This window comes from Taudactylus pleione, unplaced genomic scaffold, assembly GCF_031769625.1.
Source record: "Taudactylus pleione unplaced genomic scaffold, aTauple2 ptg000016l, whole genome shotgun sequence".
NCBI lineage: Eukaryota > Metazoa > Chordata > Amphibia > Anura > Myobatrachidae > Taudactylus > Taudactylus pleione.
In genome coordinates this window covers 48,021,990-48,039,642 of record NW_028284418.1, presented here as the reverse complement: position 1 = coordinate 48,039,642, position 17,653 = coordinate 48,021,990, and the positions used below count along the sequence as shown (strand labels likewise).

General features: G+C 43.4%; 1 protein-coding gene across 3 annotated transcripts in view; it reads right to left on the bottom strand.

Annotated features, from left to right (window-relative positions):
- Positions 1–1,280: 1,280 nt before the first annotated feature.
- SLC25A16 (solute carrier family 25 member 16) overlaps positions 1,281–17,653 on the bottom strand; it is a 48,752-nt gene continuing 32,379 nt past the window's right edge. For 2 of the 3 annotated variants that reach the window (XM_088476180.1, XM_088476189.1), the window contains exons 4-10: positions 16,567–16,700; positions 10,449–10,512; positions 9,749–9,870; positions 8,627–8,693; positions 6,096–6,258; positions 4,171–4,239; positions 1,281–3,404 (exon numbers count right to left, since the gene is read on the bottom strand). In XM_088476180.1, the coding sequence (XP_088332306.1) occupies positions 3,248–3,404; positions 4,171–4,239; positions 6,096–6,258; positions 8,627–8,693; positions 9,749–9,870; positions 10,449–10,512; positions 16,567–16,700 (776 nt within the window). In that variant the 3' untranslated portion in view covers positions 1,281–3,247. The remainder of the gene's footprint in view (positions 3,405–4,170; positions 4,240–6,095; positions 6,259–8,626; positions 8,694–9,748; positions 9,871–10,448; positions 10,513–16,566; positions 16,701–17,653) is intronic. The other variant, XM_088476192.1, reaches the window with a different exon arrangement.

Below are 17,653 nucleotides of genomic sequence, written 5' to 3'. Positions count from 1 at the left end.
TCCGTCACTTGCCAGTAAAGGTTCAATCAGACAACACGACAACCATCGCCTATATTAATCAAGGCAGCACCCGCAGTCGAGGCGCCATGAGAGAAGTGAGTCATACCCTTGTTGGGCAGAGCATTATCTTCCAGCCCTGTCATCCTGCATGACATCAGCAAACGGGGCTGCCCGGCCACTAAACAGACCTTGGCCCGGTGGCTCCGACTGACTATTCATCATGCCTATTCCCTTGGCGGACCTTCCCGTCCCTGCCATGGCCTCGGTGCGGGCACATTTCACCAGGCCAGTGGGAGCTACTTGGGCAGCTCGGTGTGGCACCTCTGCGGAACAACTTTGTAAAGCAGCCACATGGTCCTCCACCCATACTTTCATCAAGGCCAGGTGGTCCACTGCCCATACGTTCATCAAGTTGTATTCTTTCGATACCTTCGCCTCCGCGGATTCGGGCTTAGTGTTCTCAGAGCAGCACAGGAACATTCCCCTCCCTTAGGGAGACTGCTTTGGGACGTCCCATTGTCAGCCATGTATCCCCCATGAGTGAATAAGAAAAGGGGATTTTTGGTCCATGGTGACACAGGGCGCCCATCCAACTTTGGGGTTGTATTGTTACCGGTTTCTCTTTTCACCATCACTCTGTATGTTTGATAAGTGTTTGCGCGCCGGTCTTTCCTCTACTTCCTCTTGCTCCTTGCGTTGTTAACTAAAACTGGTCCTCTAGGCTATAGGGGTATAGGGTAGAGGGAGCCGATGCTACCTAGTAAAGAGATTAAACAGTTTGGTGCCCAGGCTTCCGCTCACCACCTATACCCATTGTCATCCGTGTCCCCCGTGGACTCTGAGAGAATTTTACATACAGTAGGTAAGGACAAAGATCCACTTTTTTTTTTAAACCACTACGTGTATGATCCCTTACACTGAACCATTTCCATGTGGTCCATAACATTAACTGTAAATAAGTGTTGGACAGTAGAACTTTTCAGCAAGGAGATATACAATTTAAAAGAAAGATTAAAAGTAAAAAAATCCTGCAATCCCTTAAAAATTGTCTTATTCGCAAAGCCAAGAAAATAGGTTGCTCAAGCAGCTTATGCTGATTAAAATGATATGCGGCATGCCTATATTCTGTGTGCTGCGGGTGTATCTGCATGTGAAATGCTACGTTACAGCGTCAGCAACTGTAACACTGTAATATAGCATTTTGCATGCAGATATAGCCGCAGTCGCACACAGAATATAGGTATGCCGCATATCATTTTAATCAGCCTAAGATGCTTGTACAGAACAACAGAAATAGTCACATGAAAAGAAGGGCTGTGTAATGCACAAGGAGGCTAGATGTAGGTCACATTAATAACCTGATAGATGTTGCATATAATACACACACATATACCTCTAGTTGGAGTTCCACATTACGTCTGTATGTGTAAGTATTATATAATAGTGCTACATCATCACTCCAACTACAAGGGACCTTGACATTCACCAGATTTTTTTTTTTTTTTAATACAAAAGAGGATTTATTAAAAGGAAAAAAAGAATTTCAGTGCTCTATGGAACTTTTGCCATTCAGTCGTAATAATGTCAGTTGATGTAACAGTAAGTGTGGCAGCAGAAAATGCAGATAGTACAGTGTTGTATTACTGAGGAGAGAACTAATGAAACATAATGACTATTGTGCACAGAATAAAATGACATGTTCCTAGTGTGGCTCATTACCCGCAATAAAAATACTATAGTACTAGAGATACCCTACAGCTTATTTGTTCTCTGGGAATACTGATTAAAAATACTGTAATGTGCTCAGCTTAATACTACTATTCACTGATCATTGTGGCTACAGAATAATAGAACATAAGAAATGATTCTTAATGAGGGGATGTCAGCGAGGAAGGGGTACATAGACCTGAGTTACTGCTGCATATAAATAATAGATAGGACAATACTGAACACACACAGAAGGCTCTTCATAATGGTCAGTGTTCTCCCTAGGCTGTTTTCTGCGGGTGCACCACCTGGCAAGAAACAGCCTACCCCCCGGCACTTTGGGAGCCTGCAAGTGGGGACAGTATCTGGGAGCTGTATAAAAAGGACCAGATCCTACAGACCTTGCAGCTTTTTCATAATCAGATGACTCAGCCTCTAATAAGAAGCGGAGAATTAATATATACAATGTTATTTCAAGTTTAAATCATTATAAGGTCAGGGTTTAAAACATTTTATTATTGCGAAGGCCCCCACCCAGCTACTTCTTGATACCACCCGGCTGGAAAAATTTGTGGGGAGAACACTGATGGTGGTTACTGAAGTTAGTAGACGACCCCTCATACACAATACACAAGGTACAATCCTGGAATGTGAAAAGTCAAAGTTGAAATGTGATCCTTTACAATGCCAGCAAAATGTGACCACAAGATGGTCTGTGAGACATTAGTGAGTATAAGTGAGCTGGCATATCCCCACATTTAAAGGAAGATGTGGGTATTATCCTACGCTATTAGCAAATCCTGATTTGGTATATTTAACCTAACGTTAATAATAAAAAAAATTGATCTTGAAATGTATGGCCAGCTATAAACAAACTGCACAACTCCAGTAAGTAAACACAACAATGCAGCATACTCTAAATATAAATGGTCAATCTAATCATTTGCAAATGGTGTGGGTTGCCGTTGCCACGGCGTTAAAACACAGACGGCACGGCATCTCGCACTCCTCACGGCCCGCCCCAAGCCCGAATTCGCATTATTTTGCTTGGAGCCCTATGGGGCTGCGAGCACCTTTATGCGAATTCGGGCTGCCGTCAAGTGCGCCTGTTGTCACAATGACTCGCACCTATGAGTACATCGCGTGTAATTGGATTGACCCCTAAATATTAAACCCCATAGTTTGTATTTTTATATATATATATATATGTATATATATTTTTTTTTTTGAAACACAAAACCCTACTGTCATAGCTATAATTATTAACTTAAGATAAATCATATCCGACATCTTTATAAAATCACTCTAAAAGAAATTTTTTTTTTTTTTTTTTTTACAGAAACAAGTCTTTTAATTTATAATTTTGCTACAATGATCCAGCATAGACCAACTTTGTTTACTTGAGTTTTGTTCTAAAATCAGTAGTAGCTAAACCAAGGGAGCCAATATGAAAATATCTCAATCTCTTTTATATAACAATATACTTACACTGTACAAGGCTATATGTGCTATAATCATGTTAAAGTAGAGTTGAAAGACACTAGTTTAAGTACAAAACTTGTCGCATAAAGTCATAGGTAGTAAAGGCCACAGCCTGAGAGGGAATGCAACGGATATAGTTGAGAGATAAGCCTCGGTACAGTCCTCTCCTTATACCATGCTCTCTGCAGACATATTGTAGGGTTTGAAGCATCGTCCTATGAAAAAAGAAATGAAAAAAAAAAAATGCATTTTTCATCAACTAAAATTTTTTTATTTTTTTTTAAGCTGTGTTTTTTTTAGTCATTGAACCATGCATGAAGCTGCCTTCATTTGTCTATGTTTAACTTTGCTGAATGTGATTGTTTAGCAAACTTCAGAAGAGGAAAGGAAGGGACAATAATCAATAACAGGGCTGGAATAAAGGAAGTAAGGGTTCTGTGGTAATACTTCTGCTGAATTATGTTCAGTTGTGCAAACAACGTGTGAGAAAGGATATTGTGACATCTGATCTACGCAGTGTAATTGCTGGACTTGTAAGAACATATTGTAGTGTAGTATACTTCTGACCATGTGCACTGCATGATAAAACACCTTGCGGTAAATAATGGCTTCCGAAAGCCAGTCCACATTCTTGTCAGTCTGTACCAGGTACGTAGCCGTGAGAAGTGATCACCACATATTAGATGCTGTTTAAGCATCAGCGAGGCATACATGGACTAAAAGGGCATCACAGAATTATACGCCACACGCGATTGGCTCACCTCCTACATTGGAAACATTTTTCGACCAGGCGCACTCCACTGTGCAGGCAATTGCGGAATATATTAGGATGCTGCCATTTGGTGACTATCCCCTTTATGTACGAATATACATTTCCTCTACTTACAGCATGTTCTTATATTTGTGTTTGTCTTTATGTTTCCAATAAAATACACAGCAAATTTATTGGGATAAGTGTCTATAACAATTCATCCTACTTACCGGCACTTGTCAGAGTCCGGTAGTATGGCTGCCAGCTGCATTCGACGGCGTGTAACATCTAGAGGATAACTACAGAGAAGAGAGGATTGATATTATTAGAGCATGTTCCTCTTATTGCATCCATACACATTTAGGGGCTGATGCAGCGTTGCACCCAAGTCTGTTATTCAGACGAATCCTGCAAATGTTAGCACTGCACATACATCTGAGCCAAGTGCACCCATATGAAGGCGATTCAGAGCCAAACCCATGTCACATGCGGCTGAATGGCTGGAACCATGTAGTGACATTGAGTTGAGGGCATGTAGATGCAACTATGGGCTATACTGAGTAGTGTGTAAGTAGAGATCCGTCTCATTTTGGATCTCTTGTACCAGGTATATGGCTGGTGCAAGCTATGCTGTGAGGATGATGGCTGTTTCCATAAGCGGATTCCTAATCGCAATAAGGTCACAGAGATGTGTACAACTCGGCATACTGATGAATATCCCTATTTAGCTCCATGCACACAATGTGGATATAAAAGTATATGACTTGCTAGCAACAATAATCGGCCCCTTAGTTATTGTTACATGGAGCGTGAACAGTTTGAAGATTTTACTAAGATGTTTCCTCCAGCATCACCGGGCTGCACACATTAACTTGGGAAGAGATCTCTCATTGTAATGATTACATTATACAACGAGTGACAATTTATTCCCTCTCTGAATTGCATATATACCAGGACGGAGGCTGGTGAGCGTTATAATCACTCTAGTGTTCTTCCATATTGCATTTAGGGAATTCTGTACATACTAAATAGTAACACTGAGCTTTAAGGGCCTTTTTCACATTTGCATGTATATGTTTTAAAAGGGCAAATATCAGAACTAAAAAAAAGCATCCTAGTAATTGGCAGCTGCTCATAGTCACTGCCAACACTGAAGGAAAGATAGTCGGGAGCCAGTGAGCTAAATGGAGAAAGTTGAAGTTGTATGAGCTGCTGTTGTTAAGTCCCCGCAGAGGGTACAAGTGGCCGCTGGCTATATGGAACACGATGTGTCTGCACCAATACTAGGGGTCTAGTTACTAAGCAGTGTTAGGAGACAGAGTGAAAAGTGATAAGGTGCCAGCCAATCAGCTCCCAACTGTCATTTTTCAAACACAGCCTGTGAGATGACAGTTGGGAGCTGATTGGCTGGCACCTTAACACTTACTTATCACTTTTCACTCTGGCTCCTAACACTGCTTAGTAACTAGACCCCTAGGAGTGGTGTGCAGCAGTGTTGGAAGGCCGTATGTCTCTGGGGCAAGAGGGGATAGCATATCTACTTAATTGTGGGAGAAGGGTGGTGAGTGGTGATAGCTGGGCACTGGCTGCCAAACTATGTTGGTGAGGAGGGTCTAGCTAGATTATACTGTGGGAGAGGAAGGTGGGGTGTGTCCGAACTAATATAATTGCATTCCTAAACATAAAGTAATTTGACTAAAGGGGGTTTCTACTTTCAGTAAATGTGACTTCATTTGCCCCAAACCTCATGCCTGCTGGGTATGACACCAGTCCAATCAAATATGGCCTACAGTATATTCCTGCTTTCCATGGTGCGGTCTGATGCTGCATGCAAAAGGTGCTTATTTCTATTTCTAATATGATTCAGAGCTCAGTGCATCCAATCATTTAGCCATTATTTTAGCAGAGATCTCTGGGAAAGGCACAATCATTGGCAGTGTTTTATACAATAACAAAAACACCAAAATCTTCTTAGACATGTTTTCTGTGGGGGAACACAAGTGACGAGGACACCTCTATGGATGTATAAATATTCAGTTTCAAAAGGCAGAGCTATCTTTAGTCCCCACAAAGTGAAGTCTGGGACTAGTGAGCCTTTCCTATGAAGGTATGCTGTGAAGTTCTCCTTCAGGAACAACAAAGGAACACAACTTACGAGATAGTCTGGGCAATTGCTCCTGCAATGCCACCACATAGCAAGCTAGCAGGTGTCTTCAATACCAAAACGTCCGGATTGTCGGAGCTCGGTTTCCCAAGTAGCTCTGGAGCATGCTGGAGTCCTGTAGTCTTCAAGGTTTCAAAGGTAAAAAATGAAAATCCTGTGAAAGTAAGGTAATCGCTGTCAAATAGGTCTATTTACTAAGCCTTGAATGGAAATAAAGTGAACTGAGAAAAAGTACCAGCCAATCAGCTCCTTATGGTGCATACACATGGTCAGATTTGTCAGATGAACGATTTTACCAAAGATTTGAACGATTTCAGACAGTATTAAAATTAATTAAATCGTCAAAATCTGACTGCAAACACAGGCGATGTCAGATATCGTTATCTGACATGCGGGAACGCGCATCGTTCATCATTGCAGGCCCACATGTCATATTTTCTTTCAGATATGAACGATTTTTAAAATAATTATAATTCATATCTGACAATCAAATCAGACCGTGTGTATGCACCATTAGTGTCATGTCACAGGCTGTGTTTGAAAAATGACAGTTAGGAGATGGTTGGTTGTTACTTTAGCTCCATCCACTTTATCTCCATCCAAAGCTTAGTAAATAGACCCCAAAGTGCAGTATAGATAAAAAAATAAAACAATACATAAAAAATGAAGAAACTAGGGGGTAAAGTTACTAAGATTTGTATTGGTTCGAGATTGCAATCTCGGGTGAAAATATAACTTTTTTGCTTGTCAGGAATTTACTATTATTAAACTCGGGTGATTTATTCAACTTTTGGGAGAGAAATCGGGCGGGTTAATTCCGCAAATTCGGCCATTTTTATCACTAGAAATGAATACATCATCAGCTCAAATCGGAAATACTTTTCATTCACTTCAGCCTAATTCGAGAATTTACCATTTTTATTTTTGCTCTATCCGGCTGTTTTTGCAGCCACATCGGGGACTAAATAGAAGTTGCAAATGCAATGCCTCCTGACCTGAGAGTGTCCATCAACATACACAAATTCACACTGATTTGTGTATGTTTAATAATAATAATAATAATAATAATAATAATGGAAACTGTGTTTTAAGGGTTAATTTAAAAAAAAAAATGACGTGGGGTCCCCCCCCCCCCAAAAAAGCCAGTCCTGGTTCCTAAAATTACGGGGGAAAAAACGTGTAGATTTCCCCCGTACTTTAGGAACCAGCACTTGGCTGCAGGGCCTGTCCTGGTTTTAAATATAGGGGGAAAAAAATGCATAGGGGTCCCCCTATATTTAAAACCAGCACCGGACCCAAACCGACCCGGGTGTAATGCCACAGCCAGGAGACCCTATCACCGGGTCTCCATGGCCAAAGCATTATCACCCCAAGCCGGGGATCTTAGCGGAGGTGGGAACCCCCCAAGAAGCGGTCCCCCCTCTCCCGAAACCCCAGGCTTAGGATGAAGCCCGGGGCTCATCCCCGCACCCCTGGAGTGGTGGGTACAGGGGTAATAATGTGTTAAATAGTTCCAAACAATTGTATTTTACAGTGGAGCTACAGGTGCTAGCATGCCTGCCCTTTGGCACTTGTGGAACTACAAGTGCCAGCAGGCGGCCGGCACCCGTACTCCCACTGTAAAATAAATAAGTTAAAAAAAAGACAGTACACACACACCGTATACAGTACAACTTTATTACATTCACCTACCTCACTCACACATACTTACCTACTGCCAGCTGGTCAGTCCCCTTCTCCCATATAGAATCCAAAGGCTGTACCTGGAATAAATATCTGATACTCACCTCCATCCTCGCGCTGCTCTCCGTAGCATCCCTGTACTTGGCACCATAACAAACCAACTGACCCGAAGCCAAATGGACAAGTATTGGTATGTGTTGTCACACATACAAATACTTCGCGAATGCCAGCTGACGGGCCACTTCGGACACCCACGGCCTGCCAGCCAATCAGAGGCCGCTTTACATATAGTGGCCGCTCATTGGCTGATTACACGTGGGTCCCAGCCAACTAAATTTCTCCAATTTTGGGGATAAATAGTCATTTAAGTGGTTAAACTAGAAGTAAAATATAAAATGAGTCTTAAAGTTGATTGAGGACATTATAACAAGATATGATGCATCAATATGTATGGAAATAGTAATATTATCATCTGTTAATAGATGGTATAAGAAGGATATTTTAAGTAGGTGGCACAATGAAGAAGAAGGGCAGAGGCCCTGCTCACCAGACCTTAGCATGAAATGTAGTCAGCCAGGCATCAGTCCCCATGAAAATCATCCAAGTAACATCCCTGCTTTTTCAAAGTAGATTATAGAAACTTGCTGCAGATCACAAAGTCTGCCGATTACTGTACACACTGACAGGTACAGTACTTCCCACCATACAAAGTAGTGTTTATGCTTATTTCAAACATATATCCGCAATGCTGTACCATGTTTCCTTTTGTTATGCACCTTTGCAGGTGGAAGGTGTGTGTGTGTGTGTGTGTATAAATAGAAGTATCCAGGTGAACATACCTGCATAAGGAGCCATCCCTACAATGGTTGGCACAAGTCCCCTGTAATATCCACGGAAACCCCCTTCCTAAAACAAACAAATAATGCACAATAAAGGACATTGTCCTGAAAGTGGTCATGTTGTTTAGGAGTTTATACCAGGAGTCTGTTTTTCTCTGTAGGACTATCACTAGGTGGGGATGTTAATATAACAGTCACCTAAAGCCAAGGAATACATTTTCCATTGCATTTCTTGTGAGTTCCCTGAAATGTGTAAGTAGCTTCCCATGGGCCAGCGCCCGTTCAGGTGGCTACAAATGAAATATGCAGACTCCTGGCAGGCAAGCTGCATACACCTTCCTGCAAATGCCATGAGCGGTCAAGTAAGGGGTATTTAATAGTCACAAAAAGGGCAGGACACAACGTTGCATCAATTTGGTCATCTAACACATTTTAGGTGTACACTGTACGGGGTCCATGAACTTACACCCGGAAAATCAATATGGACCTAATTGTTTGGATCCACCTGAATTGCAGGGATGCAAGAGGAGGACCAACAGCATCAAGGCCAAAGAGATCTGAATTCTGCTAAATATAGCACAATAGTAAATACCCAAAAGAAAAAGTGGTGTCACAACAGTGGTAGATTAGGTGGAAAGCGAAAGAGTGGTAACGGGAAGCACAGGACAATACCATTCTGTGTTTCCCACTGTTACAACTCTTTTCCTTCCTACATCATCGCCTGAAGGGGCTGATTGTCAGTTGCGCGCAAAGTGGCTGTGGTTGCGGGCAGTGCGGAAGTCTGATTTACTGCCTTATACTAATGCGATAATTCACAGGGTTAATGTGAGGGTCTGTGCGTCTTCAAGTGGAAACCGTGCTGCCCATTGATTTGATGCCAACCGCCATCATTAGTATCGGCACTTGCACCAGCCCCATACTAAGTGCAAGAGATCCGTCTGAAACAGTCTTTCCTTCCCCATACACACAACTCGGAATCGCATGGAGCTTTTGATGCACTCCCATGACGTTCCAGAAGATAGGGCAGTTCCGTGCGCCCGAATTGCTGCCACCACAAAACATCCCATTAGTAATCATTTTACAATTATGACCATGAAAATATATATTTAAATATTAAAATACCTTTGTGTATATAGTTTTGAAAGCATGTATGATGCCATTGTATCTGTGTTCTCCCTTCACTTGAAATGCAAGACGTGCTCTGACCATGTCAAGGGGATAAGTGCAAATAACAGCAGTGATACCTGGAATTTCAACAAAATGTTTAATATTCCTCTTAGTACATTTTGAAGATGGCCGTGCTCATTAAATTACAAATTAAAGATCCAATCATTTTCATTTGAATTGTGAGAACAAGAAAACAGGTGTGGGTAACAATAGATTACATAAAATGCAGATGTTGTGGTCTGAAATCAATAAAAAAAAAAAAATGGAGGCGTCTAACGTTTTGCGGGCAGCCGCACTGACATCAGCAGTGATGTCAGTGGGGAGCTTCCTCCTCGATCGGAGCAGGAAGCTCCCTGGGGCTTGCGGTTGCCGAGACCCAACCTTAGGGTCTCGTCGCGAGCCCCGATGGTCGCGATGGTCTTGATGGTGGTTACCATCACCCTGGTAACCCACAGCTTAGCTAGCGACCAGGGGGTCGCACTTAAAAATAGAAGCGGCCGCCCTCATTCAGAATGAGTGCTCGCTTCTTGCGAGCGCCTCTAAATGAGGGCCTCTGTCTTAAATAATATACCACTAGTAAAAGCGCTAGACGTGTCAATGAATTAAATCTGTAGGCGAGCTTCATAAATGTCTCCGATAATGCAATGACCAGTACCTGCCATTGATCCAGCCATTAGTCTGTGCACATGTTCCGACTTCCCAATTTTCTTGCGTATTAACTGTAAAAATGTATAATAGTATTAATAACAATGTTACATTTAGATACAAATCCAGAATAAAATATCAAGATGGGAGTAGCTGAAAGAAAAAATTGCTGCTTAGCAAGTAATGGTAACACATTCGGGCAGATGCATAGTGAGTACTTTATAGTTGCAGCAGAAACATACAGCGGCTAAATCTGCAACAGCTGCACGCTGCCATCATCTCACCATGCGCCAATCTCTAGGTATGTATCAATAAATCTCAGCAAAATATAAAAATGAAGAGAAACAGAAATGAAAACGTGAATAAAAAATATTTTAGAACCACTGTGTGTCTGCTATTTCTCTTATTGATAGGTGTGCCTTATGTGTGTCTGTATGAAATTAAAAACAATGTTGAATACAACAAAGTTATTACAAGTTTACTGTATGTTGGAATATTTTGAAGATACCGTGCAACAGTATTGAAATCCATTTTTTGAGAACAGCAGGTTATATACAGAGAATAACTACTGTGACGAACACACTTTTATACCTGTAATTAGCTGTGTCAGACAAAGTAACTCACGGGTTGTGTTCTAGTAGTAATAATGATTATCATATGATGGCACACACATGACGAGAGAGTGAATGAAACTGTATATAACCTGCTATACACAAATAATATATTGATAGATTATTCAAACATACGATAAACTTATAATAACTTTTGTCATATTCAACATTGTTTGTATTTTCATACAGACACACTTAAGGCTTACTTACAGTATCAACAAGAGATATAATATGCACATGGTGGTTCTAAAATATTTTTTACATGTTTTCATTTCTGTTTCACTCCTTCATTGTAATACTTTGCTGATGGTTCTTGATACATATATTTTTAATGATTGTTAATACACTTTATTATGTATTTCTTGTGCACCATAAATGGACAATTTTCCCTTTCGGTTTGTGGTACTTAATAAAGTGGCCACTCAGTGGAGTTTACCTTTTAACAAGATGCACCAACTGAGACTGAGGGCAAACAAATGGGAAAAAGCAGATGTGAGATTCTGCGATTGAACAGCATTTACATTACGTGGTAAAAAGAAACTGTGCTCAGAACCAATTTACCTTAAATTATATGCTCATAAACGATAATTTTTTACCCAACTAGTTGCAAATCACTGAGTGTAAAAAAGCTACCGATCCCATTTATTACATGGCTGGGAATAGGTCATCCCACAATTAGTCTACTGCTGATGTCCGATTTGGCCAGAACATTAGAGGGCTAGATCCTTGCGATTTGCAACATTCCTTCCGATTTCTTCCTAGAATTCTGACATCAGGAACAAGGTTCTCGCCTTATGTGCTTGTTGTCTACCAAGTTACTGACACTGGGCCTGATTTAGACCCGCTTGCAAGCGGGTCGATGGCGTGCCAGCACGCGCGAGCCCCCGGAGTGAGCGCAAATAGCACTCGCTCCGTGGCTCACTACAAAAGGGGCGGCTGTCGATGTTGATCGACAGCTATTAGAGCCGGAAGCTCTCTGGGGCTTGTGGCAACGAGACCCTACCACAAGCCCGATTGTCGCGATGGTCTTGACCATCGCAACCAACATCCTGGCCGCTCGCAATAGCTGTGGGTGGTCACCCACAGCTATGCGAGCGGCCAGGAGGCCGCACCAAAATCTGTATATAAAAAAAGAAAAGCCCTGATTCAGGGCGAGCGCTCTTTCAGAGCGTCCGTCTCTGAATCAGGCCCATTGTACCAAGCTGGGTACACATCATATGACAAAACAGCACCACGTTGTTTATTTTGCGAATATATGCAAATGCCGAATCTGCCGGGAGATGTATTGAGATACCGACGCCTGTCATAATCCTGATGCTGACAACCCCGACCCCCTCCATCCCGATCGTCGCTGACGGGGTAAGTATTCACTTAGCCCGGGGAGGGTTAGGGTTAGGCACCCCCCCCCCCCCCCGAGAGGGTTAAGTTTAGGGTGCGGGGAGGGGGGGCTAGGTTTAGGCACTAACGGGGGGGAGTTTAGGGTTAGGCACTAGGGGGGAGGTTAGGCTTAGGCACTCCTAAGGGAGGGTTAGGGTTACTTACCTCCGCTGTCGGGATTTATAAAACAGAATAGCGATCCATGCTGAATCAGGCCCATAGTCCTAATATAGAATCTTATTAATCCAGGACCTATTGTGTGGCTTACTGAATTCATTTCTAATTTTATGACATTGCTAGTTACCCCATATCTTATATGTTTTAATAAATATGATATTGTTTTATACCTTATCTGTCCACCTTTACAATTAATTTTATTGCATTTAGCTTATATTGGGACTGACAACTCCATTCTGGCTGCTATTGATAGCACGTTGGGTAGATTTCTGTTTTTTTGCAATATATATTCTGGTGTCACATAGGGCCCGTCAGTGAGGTCAGAAGATGGCCACACAACAAGCCAGTAGGGGTCTACACGGACCAACATGCAACAACCTATAGTAAATTATTTTTTAGAGTGGGTGGCGATGCTTCTGCAACCCCCCACTGCTCTTTTGAGCATGCACTGGGGCCGGCATGTATACATAGAATGCTCGTTTGGGCTTTCTATTCAAAAAAGTTTCAATGGTCTTCATGCACCAGTCACTGCGCAGAATAGCAGAATGTGGGCCGGCATAGCAGTAAATGCTTTAGAAAACGAATATCTTCCTCAAGATGAACAGATAAAATGACCAAGAGCACTTTAGACCAGGATTTCTCAAACTTTTTGTATCATGTACAACCTACTGATAGTAAAACTTCACCAGGTAACCAACAATTGTTTATCAATGTATCCCAAGTACCCGGTATGACTTTAAATGTTGAAACATGTCCCTAATATTATTTTGAATATTATATTAATTACTAGAACTATTTACTAATATTATATATTATTAAGAACTGCTATTTTGGGTTACTTAAACTTGTAAAAGTATTTTTCCACCCAGGGGGTACACGTACTATAGACTGAGAAACCCTGCTTTAGACTGGGCTTTTGAATGCAGTAATGGCCATAAACAGGGTTACTATAATCTTATCCTGTAGTAGATTTTACAATTACAAAGTCCAACATTGCAGGCTTCTTCATCTTAGAATATGACAAGGTGATTTTGAAAACAAACCTATCAGCCAATAAATGTATAATCATTAGCCAGCACGTTCTACTTTATAAACGTCTTAAAACTATGAATGTTTTTACCCCTCAGTTACATTTTTCATGATGACAACTCAGATAACCATCCAAAGGTCTTGTAAAATAAAAACGTAACAGTCTACACATTGTAAATACCATCCACGTTTCAGGTTTTACTTTTGTTTTTATTTGACTGTTCTATCAGAATGTCTGGTTCAGCCTGCAGCAATAATACTAGAGTACATCAGTGCCGCATTTACATTAGTAGTACAGTATGTGTCCACAGTGTATTCTTGTCCAAAGGAAGTCAAGCATAGAGGAAGTCACAGTAAAGGTAACTGGGGGATGGGAATCGAGCAATGGATCATTTTAACCATCGATGGATTGGTTCCAATTCCCGATAGCTAATCCTACAATGGTGAGGACCCAACGTTTCCTCACCATCTCTAGTTTTTTTCCCCGACTGTGAACAAGCAGCAGGTTTGCGCTGATTGGCTTCCATGTCCTGTGGCCTGCCTCACCAGGAGACTGACATTTTTTCAGCGAATCAGAAAGCACACAAGTTTCTGCTGACAAGCACAGCTTTGGCGGTGGGCAGACCCAGCAGAACCAAAGCCTCTGAGTCTGTGATGTGACTCTGAGCTTTGGCTTCAGTAATTGCCTGGCCTGTTGCGATGACGTAATCTGAGTGCACAGACTGACTAAACTCAGAGCCCGGCATGGGTGACAGCGATTGACAGAGACTGTGTTATGTGGGTCATCTGAGAGTCAGGGCACTGCGCATGCACACTGTGTGTGTGACTGTTGTGACACAGACTACTAATAGTGAGTACAGATGTGTCCTCATACATCTAGCCTTAATACGCCACGCGGCGTGAGATGCCTGGAGCGAGTGAGCCGCCAGGTCCCCTGCAACACAGCTATACAGGTCAAACACACACGCAGTTCTGAGTACCCAGAAACCCCCACTGACAGACCAAATTTATTTTATAGAGACGAATACAGCCTGGTCTCCGTCTCTGCACTGGCTGCGGGTCATGCGACGCCCACTCGTGGCCGCCGCTCCTCACACAGACACAGAGGGCCTGATTCAGACCCGCTCGTAAGCGGCCGCTCGTTCGCTCCGTGCGATGCTCGCACAACTGCGCATGCGTATGGGTTGTAATACGCATGCGTGAACCAGTCATTGCGGTCGGAAATTGTGTGCTCGCAAAATAGCGAATGCCTGCTATTTTGAGTGACAGGATGAGGCGTTTGTGGGTGGTAACAGGGGAAGGTGCTTGAAAACGGGGAGTGGAGATCCGAACGCAGGCGTGCCAAACGGTCAAAATGGGCGTTTTAAGGGTGTGCATAATTAACAAAGCAGCATCATCGACCACGTCACTTGGTTGTCTTTTAGCCTGAACTCGTATGATTGTCAGACCGACAGACATTTTATCTGGCCGGCTGCCAGCCGCAGATGTCACCGGCATACACTGTGAGAGAAATCTTTACAGTGTATAGCCCGACATCCGCGCTCCGCCCCCGGGGGAGGAGACATTTCCCTGTTCCGTAGGAAGGAACACAGGAAATGTCTGTCTGTCGGCCGCGCTGGGCATACACTGCCCGATGCGGCCTGACAGTTACCGGGTAAATATCGCATCGGACGGGCATGCTGGACAATCCTGCATGCCCGACCGAGCAATATTTAACCCTCGGTCGCCCGCACACACGCTACAATTATCGGGGCGAACCGCCGATATCAGGCGGATCGCCCCGATAATTGTAGCGTGTATGGCCAGCATAAGCAATGTTTTATGACTGATGTTTCTTTCAGTGTACCAACCTTAAAAGTAACCCAAACTTAGCCATGTTCCTCCAGTCTATTGTACACTATTTTCCAACTGGTCTTTTATTCAGTCTTATTGTCAGAACAATTGCATCTGTGGCCAATTTGGACACACACAAAGACAAATTGGACAGACCTTGCAGTACAGGCGGCGTGCTAAATGACACCTTCTTATTCCCTCCTCTCTGACTGGTCAGTGGCATCAAGCAATGCTCCAGTAAGGGCCATCACATGACCGGAGTTTACCTTCTGACCGATATGACTATATTAAGATTAGGATACCGACACCTGCAGGTAAGTATCCTAACCCTACTCCTAAACCTAACCCTCCCTCCCCACAGCCCAAACTAACCCTCCACCCCCGCAGACTAAACCTAACCCTTTCCCCCCCACAGCCTAACCCTAAGCCTCCCCCTAGTGCCTAACCCCTAAACCTAGCACTACCCCTAACCCCAATACTTACCTTCGGGATGCCGGCAGACATGAGCCAGCGGTTGGGATGCTCTTGCCGGGATTCTGACTGGTGTCGGGATTCAAGCGCTGATATCCTGGGCGCCGGCATCACGACAGACGGGACATGAACAGCATCCCGGGTGTAACATTTTACTTTATTACACAGTGCTGAAATCTTAAGCTGCCCATCCACTAAACGATTTTGACAGGCGATTGCACGATATCGACGTCGTTATCGTGCAATAGTTTGCAAATCGGCCGCAAATCGGTCACTTTAAAGTCGGAAACGACCAGCGATGCTCGTGCACGTTGGTCGGTTCCAACATCTATCATCGGGCAAACGTGCTGGACAACCTGACTATAATGTCAGGTTCAGCATGTTACCAGATAATTTATGATCCTGCTCTGAACGTCTGCTCGTTCAGTGTAGGCACATCACAGACATAGAAACGACAGCACAATTATAATGTCGTAATCATGCTCTCGTTTCTCCGTCGGCTAGTGGATGGGCACCTTTAGGGGAGGTAAACACGATCCGTTTATACATTATTGAAACTTTTATGAAAAAGATGAAAATAGTAAAATTAGTAAAATCTGCACAACATGGAGAAAACACAAGAGATAATACCTTTTTGTATTTGTCAAAAGCCATGAACTGTATGGCCCCATATGGAAAGATCCTGATCATCATTGCTCCGTTCCCTTTATACAATCCCAGGATCCCTTCTTTCTGTCTGACTGCGAATACTGTAGATAGTACCCCTGAAAATAAGTAGCATGTTGTAAGACATGAGAACACATGGTTTTGAGAACATGCCTGACATACATGCAATATACATGCTAAAGGAGCATCTCCCTGCATTTAACCATCTTTCCACTGTCACAATGCGCAGCAACATCATTGTAAGGGTTTTTGCCAGGCAATGGTGGTGCTTTACAGTAGTGAAATGACACTATGGCCCTGATTCAGAGCCGGACGCTCTGACCAGAGCGCTCTCTCTGAATCAGGGCCCTCCACCATTAAAATGGAGCGTCCTCCTGGACGCTCGTATAGCTGCGTGCAACAAGATGGTCGCGATGGTCTTGACCATCGCGACCATCGGACTTGCGAGTGAAACCCTGTGGTCGGGTTTCTCAACCGCAAGGCCAGGAGTGATTTGGCTCTATCAGAGCCAAAATCACTCCCGCTGACATCACTAGTGATGTCAGTGGGGCCGGCTCCAGACGATAGGCGTTCCCATGGGAACGCCTCCGTCTGGCAGGCACGCCCACCAAAGGGGGCGTGCTGTCAATCAACATCGACAGCACGGCCCCTTTGGTGCGAGACCCGGAGCGATGGAAAGTCCTTCGCTCGCCGGGTCTCGCGCATGCGCACGACGGAGCTCCCTCCGTCGTGCGCATGCGCAGTGGGGACCATCAACCCACTTGCGAGCGTACTGCCGCTCGCGAGTGGGTCTGAATGACCCCCTATATTCCTTATAGGACTCGTTCCTTACACCGAATATGCACAGGGCTAGGGATACTGGAACCAGCTGTCCTATAACAATATAAAAATTACATTTGTTTCTAAACAAAATGTAGAAAAGCAGTTTGTTCAATAACAGTCGCTGAAACTTTCCAGCAAAGTACAGAGATCCTGATTCAGAGTTGTACGCTAATGCCGCCGCCGCTGCTGTGTCTGTGTACGCAGCGCCTATGCGAAAATATGCAATTGT